General features: G+C 36.4%; 1 protein-coding gene across 1 annotated transcript; it reads left to right on the top strand.

The window, feature by feature from the left end:
* The first annotated feature begins 1,350 nt into the window (after positions 1 to 1,350).
* On the top strand, positions 1,351 to 7,829 carry LOC141812202 (ATP-dependent DNA helicase Q-like 3). Its single transcript, XM_074700241.1, has 7 exons — positions 1,351 to 1,436; positions 2,537 to 2,643; positions 2,802 to 2,885; positions 3,386 to 3,487; positions 3,790 to 3,944; positions 4,034 to 4,097; positions 6,808 to 7,829. The coding sequence occupies exons 1-5, from the start codon at positions 1,389 to 1,391 to the stop codon at positions 3,797 to 3,799; spliced, it is 351 nt and encodes a 116-aa protein (XP_074556342.1). The 5' UTR covers positions 1,351 to 1,388; the 3' UTR covers positions 3,800 to 3,944; positions 4,034 to 4,097; positions 6,808 to 7,829.
* The last annotated feature ends 2,211 nt before the right edge of the window (positions 7,830 to 10,040 follow it).

Below are 10,040 nucleotides of genomic sequence, written 5' to 3'. Positions count from 1 at the left end.
GACACCCTGATCGCAGGCTGTGATTCAGGGATTGATATGAATGTTGACAGGTCATATATATGTATTTTATGAATCGATCCGATTGATCGATATTTGATTGTATATACGGGATAATCAACAAATAAGCAGATTAGGGGAAAAAATTAATTTTGCGATGAAAATCATTTTCGTCGTAAATTGACGATCGAATTTTACGACGAAAATAGGTTTGTCATAAATCTATCATAAGTTACTATTTATCGAAATTTAGCAATGAAATAGCATTTTTGTCGTAAAATTCGTCGCCAATCACGACGAAAACACTTTCGTCGCCGATTGGCAACGAAAATGATTTGTCGCCCATTGGTGACGAAAACGATTTGTCGTCCATTGGCGATGAAACCAATTCGTCTCCAATCGACGACGAAAACACTTTTGTCGCTGATTGGCTACGAATTTGATTTTTCGTCGCAAAATTTTACGATGAAATCAGTATTTTCGTCGCAGAGTAATTGACGTTGATTTGATTGCGGCGAATTTAAATTCGTCACAAATTTCGTCGCAAACGATTTTGCGATGATTTTTTTTTTTTGAAATTCATCGCAAAAGTCAGGTTTTTTTGTAGTGAAATTTTCAAGTAGCGTACATCAAGCTTCGTTTATATATGCCCCCCAGAATATTGATAGAGTAGCTAATATTCCATGCAAGCTTTATCCCATAGAATTAAACTGCTTTAATCATCGGGGGTTCAATCAAATGAATTGAGAAAGGTTAGTATTGATGCAAGCAACAGTAATAAAGGGATAGAAACACCTTGTGCAATCTCTCATTTACAATGTTCTTCATTCTTAATAGAAATATGGCTTGACAATATTATTCTCAATCAAGCAACCAAAACAACAACGAATCGATTAACAATCAATTAAAATATACTTTATTTTTAATTGTGCAAAAATGATTTAAGCACACTTCATATAATTTTAATAAGAAAGATAGAGTTTAAATTTTAATAGAATTTAAGCACACCTAATATAATTTTAAGCACATCTCGTAGTATTCTAATAAGAAATGATTTAAGCACACCTCATAGAATTTTAATAAGAAAGATAGAATTTTTAGAAAAGTAATAAGCAGATAGAGTTTAAATTTTAATAGCATGAATATTCTAAAAATCAATTTTTAAATATGTGGGAATAAAATCTCTAATTATAACAAAAATAATATAGAGGCTTCGCTCCGGCCACCGGGCGCCAAGAAAGTTAGGGTTCGCCCTTGGACGAGAGAAGAGAGAAGAGAGAAGAGAGAAGAGAGAAGGGAAGGGAGGGAGGGAGGAGGCTCGATAGGAGAGAGAGAGAGAGAGAGAGAGAGAGAGAGAGAGAGAGAGAGAGAGAGAGAGAGAGCGGAAGGAGATGGAGTTAATTGTTGCCTTCCTCTTCTTCCTTGGTGCCTTGGACGGGGTAATCCCTGGACTCGCTCTCCCTTTTTCTCAATTTTTGATGTGATGCCCTCTAATTTCCGCCTTCAACCTCGTTTTGATCCCGTTTGCCTCTTTTCTGCCCCGATGATTTCATTTTAATCTGGTTTTGGCGGTTCGAATTTTGCTTTGGCGAACACAGGGGAAATGGTGAGAGGCGGGCTTATTTCACTGGTCACGTGTTTTTAGATCTCTTTTTTCTGTTTTTAAATAGAATTGTCGGAATTTATTATCATCCTTTCGTTGCTTCCTAATTTGTGCGACGCCTTCTTTTTGTTATTTTTTTTTCTCATTGCAAGGTAAGTTGATGTTAATCTCGTGGCTTGTAGTCGGCGGTTAGATATATTTTTGGTTTTTAGTTACTTCTATTTAGAAATTGTCATTTTTTAGTTGTTAAATTTGGACATTTGAACTGGTTTGAATTAGTTCTTATTGATGTTTGTGTGATTGCTAATGGTTGGATAATATGGTAAGATCACTAGGTTTGTGTGGGCTTATTTATTAGCAGGAAATCTTCATTTCATTGAAAATAGTTGAGCGTAATTTAGTTACTTTTGCTATATTATATTCCTAGGCACACAATGTTATTGTACTGGAAGCCTCTTTTTGTGGTCTTACTTTCTTTTGATGTAAAAAATTACTGATCGTTAGAAGGATGCATAGGAATTAGGATGATATCCTTGGTACTTGTGAGTTTCTTCCATTTGCTTAAGATGCATGTTATGCTCTCATGGATTTGTTGAAACTATTGTAGCATTTCTGCATCTTAGCACATCCTCACCCTTAAATGATCAAACACAATAGGAGGTCTCATGTATTTGTTGAAACTATTGTAGCATTTCCATGATTCAGAAACTGAATGATACTTCTACTAGTAACTTGGGTGATGCAGCTATGCAATGGTCTACACTTGCTAGTCTTTTAGTAGCTACTGACCACAAGGAATGCCTTAATCAATTTGTCAAGTTAAATGATCTTTCTTTTCTGAAAAATTGTCTTCAAGAAGCACTAGATAATTATATTGATGACAATGGAATTGTTGTGGAGGAACTGATCCTTTCATTATTGGCATCATGCGAGAAGCTTCCTGTGGATCCTGAAAAAACAAATGTGTCGGGATTCGAAGAAACTATTGAACTTCTCATGGATTTTCAAGCTCATTGCATTTCTTCATGGGGCCATGATTTCAGGTTAGCATCAAAGAGTTTCAATATGGATATTGTATAGTTAATGGCCTCAGTGTTTTACAAAATAAGAATCGGGTTGTAAATTGAGGAATAGTATATTATGTTTGAGACCTATTGGCTATTATCCTATCAACACATTCAACATATGTTCTTGCACGCAGGCCTAGCTATCGCAAGCTATCTTCAATAAGGATCCACCTTCCAGGTGTCCCAATTCTTGCTTTAACTGCCACAGATGTTTCACAGTGAGTTAAATTCTAACTTCTAAGGAGAAATTCCCACCAGTAGCATTTTAGTTTCTACAATATATAGACGTCATTTTTTTTGAATGATTCTCTTTTATTTCCAAGTTGAACAATACCTTACCTGTGTATGTTGAAAATTAAGATCACACTTTGTTTGTTTCATGGAAAATTAGGATTATGCTTTGTTATAAACTACATGAAGATTGAAACACAGATTTTGAATTTACTTCCTATTACTATAAACTATTTGCTATCTTAAATTTTATAGATATGTAACTTCTCTATTTTTTCTATAACTTAAACTCTTACTTTAAGATGCATATATGGAACAAGTATTGTTATAAATATTATTGAAAATAGAGACTCTTGATTTTTCAAATGAGTAAGTAGTCTTAGTTTGTACTTGATTTTTAATTTTGGTGAATATTTATGTAGAAATTTATTGATTTTCATAATTGAAATATTTTGGTAATATTGACTTCAAATTTTCTGTGATGCAGAGTTGAGAAGGATGTGATAGGATCATTATGCCTTCGACAACCATTAGTTCTAATGGCTTCATTTAGTCGACCTAATATTTTCTATGAAGAGAATATCATATGGTGAGAACAAAACTGAGAAGCATGATAAATTTACCTTAATTTTTTGTTTTTTTAATTGATTTTGTTTTCTTTGTTAGTTATTCAAACATTTTCTACTGGCTTGTGATACTTTGTGCTTAAATGATCCTTGTTAAAGGTATCCTTTTGTATGTGAAAATTTTTTAGAGTTACAAATCTTGTTAAACATTGTATCTTAAAATTTTTTAATTCCTTTTCTGTTATTTTCTTCTGAGCAAAAATAAAGAGTGAAATGCATTCATTTTCTGTTGGAGATTTATATCATTCATGTTTCATCATTGCAGTTTGATATAAAGATCTCTTGGATGACCCCTATGCTGATCTCTCTAATTTTTATTCAAGTCTAATTGAAATGCTTGCTCAGATATTTATTGTCTTGAGCATGCCTCCTGCAATGACTTATCAGCTTACTTGTCAAAGAATGGCATTTCACCAGCAGGTATGTGTCTGGGTTTAAAATGTTAAACATTCAATTCCGTTACAATAATTATAAGCACTAAAAGGCACCTAATCTTTTTGTTTGCATAGTTTACCATGCTGGTTTGAATAGACAATCGCGTACTAGGGTGACTGGTTGTCTTCCAAAGTTCAGGTTGTTGTTGCAACAGTAGCTTTCGGGCATGTCTTTTCATAATTAATATAAGAAATGAATCTATATGATTTCTTCTTGCTTCAGTTATTCCTTTACATGAATCTATTGGTAATTTAATAATTATTCTACTTGTAGATTTCAGTTATTTAAGTGTCACTTGTCTTAGTTAACATGTGATTAATGGTCTTGAAGTATGCCCCATACTTGCGCACACACTAGGAATTCCTCAAATATGAGTATATGATGTATCTTTCGATAAAGTATGTTACTTATATTAGCAGTGTCAACCAATACACTAAGTTGCCAGATTATTGCTATTCACTTGTGTTTATTTTGCACTAAACCTGTGTTTAATTTGTTAATTGAGATGATGTGCCAGCTGTGGGTACGACTCTGATTAAGAGTATTTTCAAGAGTACATTGATTTAAATTTGAAGTGATTCGGAGTTCTTTAAGTCCATCATCCAGTTTTAGATGAAACTGGGCTAATGTACTTATAGAGAAAGAGGGGGTATTTCGGGATATGATACGTGATTTGAGTATTATAAAAGTTGAGTACGTGATTTGGGTAATACCGAAACTTGCTTACGCAGTTCAATAAAATGCTATTTTTTTTAATGATTTTGTCTACATCCTCATACATGCTCTTAATTATTTCAATATACGCGACAGTAATACCTTTCTTTTTTAGAATTCTCCACATAATTTTCTTTGAGATTCTATTATGAACTTTTTTGAGGACAATGAATACAATGTGTAATTCTTACTTTTTTTCACAATGTTTTTCAATTAATTATTTGAGAATTTGTATAATTTATATCGTTAACCTTTTAGGCACTAATTGAAATTGATTTAAGGTCACCTTAGATACTTAATCTTTTTATATTACTTTTGTTTTTCAAGTTTCATGTTATAACCCATTAGTTTAATGCCCTTATAATTCATATAATTTTGTATATCTCCTTTGTTTTTATAGGAGATTTGAGTACTTACCCTCTATTGATCGGATATTTTGTTTGTTCATTCAATGCCTTGCTTCCTTACCCATTGCTATACCTCTATTGGAGATTTAATTGTTTTCCCATTTTACATCCCATTTAATGTACGCTCTAATTCTGAAGTTTGAATTCTCCGATAGACATTTAAATTTCAATCCTCCTTTGACTGCTAAGTTTCAAAAGTTAAGTTGGTCACTTAAACTTTCATTAAAGTGTACATTTAGTCAAGTCGTTAAAATGACAGCAATAGGACACTAACAAAACACCTAAAGCTAAATTTAAAATGACAGCACTAGGACACTAAATATCTAAAAACTAAAAAAATGTAGAAGTGTACATTTAATCAAGTCATTAAATGTACACTAAGAAGGGTCTTAAGTCTAAAATGAACCCAGCAATATATGTCATGCAAGCAATTCAGTTACGTTGGCGAATCAAGGATATCATGACATGAAAGGTGTACGAATTGAAGTTAGCATTAGTACCTAATGGTACAGTGTTGTAGGGGCTTGTGCCAAGAATATCTTGTCATTGAGTCCCATTCATCTTGCTAGTGGTGCCTCAAACTTATGCTGGAGAAGGAAGCTTGTCAATGATTGCAGGATTTCAAGAAGACCTACAACAAAAGAGACGGGCTCTTCTAGTAAGAGGCTTGTGTTGTTTTCTAGGAATTGAAGCTCCAAAAGAGGCTGAAGGTTGATTGTGTGAGCTGTTGGTTGCTGGGAAGAGCAGCAAAGAAAGGATCACAGTGAAGATACTAGTAGCAAGGAAGAAGACTGTTGGTGGAGTTATGAGGTGTAGCTGGAAATGTTGACCTAGAAGCGTAATCAGGATGCTAAAATGCAAAGAGATTGAATTGAAGCCATGGCAAGCTTCTAGAAGATATTTGCGCTGTTGGTTGTGTGAGCTGTTGGTTGCCAGGCGGGAGGTTGATTGTGTGAGCTGTTGGTTGCCAGGAAGAGCAGCAAAGAAAGGATCACTGTGAAGATACTAGTAGCAAGGAAGAAGACTGTAGGTGGAGTTATGAGGTGTAGCTGGAGATGTTGATCTAGAACTAATCAGGATGCTAAAATGCAAAGAGATTGAATTGAAAGCCACGGCAGGCTTCTAGGAGATAGTTGCCATAACAAAATTAGCAATGTAGTGGAAAAGATTGAGGACAATAGAAGAGTTTGTATTGACCAAGACATGACTACAAGTTCAGCTTTTTGGATTTAATGAAAGTATCAACTCTGATACCATATTGATTTGGGAAAATTATCAATCTTAATTGCCAAGGTAGTCCCGTTTACCAATATATTTGTATAATTGCATAGCATATTATATAAGTCCCTAATGATTTGTAAGTAGGTCTCCAACATATCAGGATGTTATACTTTTGATGTTTCTGATTAGTTAGTATACTCCACATCAGTAATTGTGGATGCTAGTCATACTATCACTCTGTGTAAATAAGAAATGCTTTCTGATGGGTTTTCATAGTGGCTATCATTTGTTAATTAATTTGGTGTATTTGGTTTGAATTTTGTAATTCCATTCATATGGGTTAAATAAGCTGATATCTCCTATATTCTAGCTTTAGAGCCCTTTAACCATTAGTTTCTACTCTTTTTATTATTCTATATGCTAATGAAATCTTCTTTGGATGCTGCAACTATGGTGTGCCCATGACTGAAATTTTTGGTTTTTATGCTTCAATTATGCTGGTACAGGATGGTACAAACAAATTTTTTTTAATCTTGGAAGTGTTGAAGCTTATTTTTACCCTAAACTTACCCTAAATCCTGAACCCTATTAAGGTACTTGATGCTGAGTGTTAATGATTTCATTTATAGAGTATTGATAGAAAGGATTGTGGATTACCTGTTGAAGCGTGCCTCTAGCAGCTGGCGATTGGGATGACTTCTGTCGAAGGAACAATCACGAGGAAAGCTCCTTAGATTTCCACGAACCAAATCCTTCGATCTGGTATTCTTCCTCTTCTCCGGCGCAGCATTTCTGGAACAAATCCACTGCTGGCTTCTAGGCTTGGACGCACACACCTCCAAGGTATGAACTCTCGCACCTCTTACCCTCTGCTTGAATGCACTGATATCATCCCCATCTCCTCAGGGCTTTCCTCTCCCTTTAATAGGGAGAGGTTGCATCATCCACAGAGTGCCGAAGTGGAGTGCCGAAGTGGGGTGCGTGGAGGTCGTGCGTGGTGGGTGGTTACCGAAACCGCTAACATCTCCCACTCGTCCAAGTGCAGCCACAAAGACAAATAGTCACAAAGACCATTAAGAAATATCTAGCTACGTAGACTAAATTTAATCGGAATGCTCAGTCACATAGACTGTAAGAACAACCAATTCATACATAGGAAAATGGTTCGTGCGACAGCAACCAATTCATACATAGGAAAATGGTTCGTGCGTGGTTGTTTACATGAATCACATGATTTCTGACATGAAGATGTTGACACCTATTCATGAAAAATGTTGATTAATAATCAAAAACTAAAAAGTCAAACAAACAAAGCTCATTTTTTGTGGAGAAACAAAGAAATATCATTGAATAAATGAAGTCAAGAAATAAATTTGTAGGCACTTGTTTGCCAAAATTTTGAAGAATCTTCCCCCTATGGCAACTAGAATCTTCATAGTATTCCACCATCTGTAAGTTAATCCAAGAAATTTTTATAATTGAACAACACAACTAACACACCTGAGCAAATGCAACTAAAGACTTCTCTGGCAAACCACCTGAGGGAGATGAAGATTCTCTCTTTTTCATAGTGGCATTATGTTGAATGAATTCCTATCACATGTACCTAAGTGTTATGTGGAGATGATGTCTGGTAAATGTTTGTTAACTATAGTGTGTATGGTATAATCACCATCTTTTTGCGATCATCTAGCCCATAGTACAATATACTCCTGGAAGGCAACTGATCATGACCGGCTCTTGCAGATTCCTGGTAAAACAATTCCATTGATTTTGGAATATTGAAATGACAAACAATGCGGACATCCTTGTTAGCGGTTTCGGTAACCGCCCACCACGCACGACCTCTACGCACCCCACTTCGGCACTCTGTGGATGATGCAACCTCTCCCTATTAAAGGGAGAGGAAAGCCCTGAGGAGATGGGAATGATATCTGTGCGTTCAAGCAGAGGGTAAGAGGTGCGAGAGTTCATACCTTGGAGGTGTGTGCGTCCAAGCCCAGAAGCCAGCAGTGGATTTGTTCCAGAAGTGCTGCGCTGGAGAAGAGGAAGAATACCAGATCGAAGGATTTGGTTCGTGGAAATCTAAGGAGCTTTCCTCGTGATTGTTCCTTCGACAGAAGTCATCCCAATCGCTGGCTGCTGGAGGCACGCTTCAACAGGTAATCCACATTGGTATCAAAGTAGTAATTTACTTGTTGAGTTTCTTCGTTCGGAAGAAATCTGTTCTCTGCTCTGCATTTTTTTTCTTCTCTTTCGTTTGGCTCGTCACTGGTTTGTCCAGTGGCGCACTGAACAACCCTTCACAAGCATGGCTGTCCGCGGCCAGCGAAGTGTCCCTCTGACTCCAGCGACGCCGACATGGAGACGGCAGTTGGCAGTTGGCGTCAGCTACTGTCAGCGACAAGCAACGCTCAGCGTTGGTTTTGTGATCGGCACGCCTGGGACAGGCCATGGCGCCGGCGAAGTCGGCGCATGCTGGCGACAACTAGCGATGACTGGAAAAAGGCTGTCGAATGGGTTTTCACGCTCATGCGTGATTGGGGGCGGCAGGATTTTGTTTGCTTGGTGGGGAAGAAATGAAATCACAACCACACACGTGATTTCATTTTTCCCAAGAAAGAAAAAAAATAGAAAAGATTATTTGGATTTAATTAGAAATTTGATTACAAGTCTAATTAATCCTTTAAATTGGGTAAGAACGTTGGGTCAACCCAATTAAAAGAAACAACCCAATTAATTGAGATTCATTGAAATCTCAATTAATCAAATTGGATGGGATAATTGGGTTAAATTTCTAATTGGGCAAATTTAGGGCTTTCAATTAGAAAGACCCAATTTGGAAGGACATTGTTAACAAATTAATCAAAATGGGTCAGTCGACTCAAACTCTTGAAAATCAAGAAGATTTATTTTTCTTGATTAATATTGTTGGTTTTAAATAAATTGAATTAAGTCGGTTTTGTACTGACTTATTTAATTTCAATTTTTCAGATGACACGGACGACTGACATCTTGACTAGTCGCGAAGAGCGACAAAATGAACTTTGGGACAAGATTAAGAAGCTTAATTATGACCCGAATCAGGGAGTCAGATGGTTGATTTATCAGCTTGATGAATTGTTTTGGAAACTAGAGCAAGAAGATGTTCCAATCACAGACAATGAACGAAGATTTTTCTAGTTTATTCACTATCGGAACATCTTAGGAATATTGCACTCGAACTATGGGATGATTCTGAAGGGCTCATGTCATATTCTGAAATGTGCAAAGAACTACTTCACTATGAAATCCTCGAGGAGGATCCAGAAGAATTCGAGGAGGATCCTGAAGATATGGATCCTGGAGAATTCAAGGAGGATCTTGAAGAATTCGAGAAGGATCCTGAAGAAATAGATCCTGAAGAATTCGAGGAGGATCCTGAAGAAATGGACTTCGAAGAACCTGAAGAGGTTCCTGAAATGGACCTCATGGAATTCGAGGAGGATCCTATAGAAGTAGATCTCAATGAACCTAAGGATCTAGAAATGGATCAGGAAGAATCAGATGAGGATCCCGAAGAGTGCGTGGAAGATCCAGAAATGGATCCGAATACAGGGCCGTTGGACAATTCTAAAGCTGACATTGCCATCATTGAGTCCGGGATGAACATGACTACATTGGCTACTGCACTAGTGTCCTTCCTAATGGGAGCAGTATTCACTTATCTATCTTCTTAGAGTCCTGTTATTAATACTGT

The sequence above is a fragment of the Curcuma longa genome, chromosome 18 (assembly GCF_044706935.1).
Source record: "Curcuma longa cultivar G26 ecotype Majalengka, Jawa Barat chromosome 18, ITB_CL_G26_1.1, whole genome shotgun sequence".
Taxonomy (NCBI): domain Eukaryota; kingdom Viridiplantae; phylum Streptophyta; class Magnoliopsida; order Zingiberales; family Zingiberaceae; genus Curcuma; species Curcuma longa.
Note: the sequence above shows the minus strand (reverse complement) of the source record. Positions and strands in the feature narration are given on the sequence as shown.

Coding starts and splice junctions, on each gene's coding strand:
- LOC141812202 (XM_074700241.1), top strand. CDS start 1,389: ATGGAGTTAATTGTTGCCTTCCTCTTCTTCCTTGGTGCCTTGGACGGG. Junction 2,644..2,801: donor TCATGGGGCCATGATTTCAG/GTTAGCATCAAA, acceptor TCTTGCACGCAG/GCCTAGCTATCGCAAGCTAT. Junction 2,886..3,385: donor ACTGCCACAGATGTTTCACA/GTGAGTTAAATT, acceptor TCTGTGATGCAG/AGTTGAGAAGGATGTGATAG.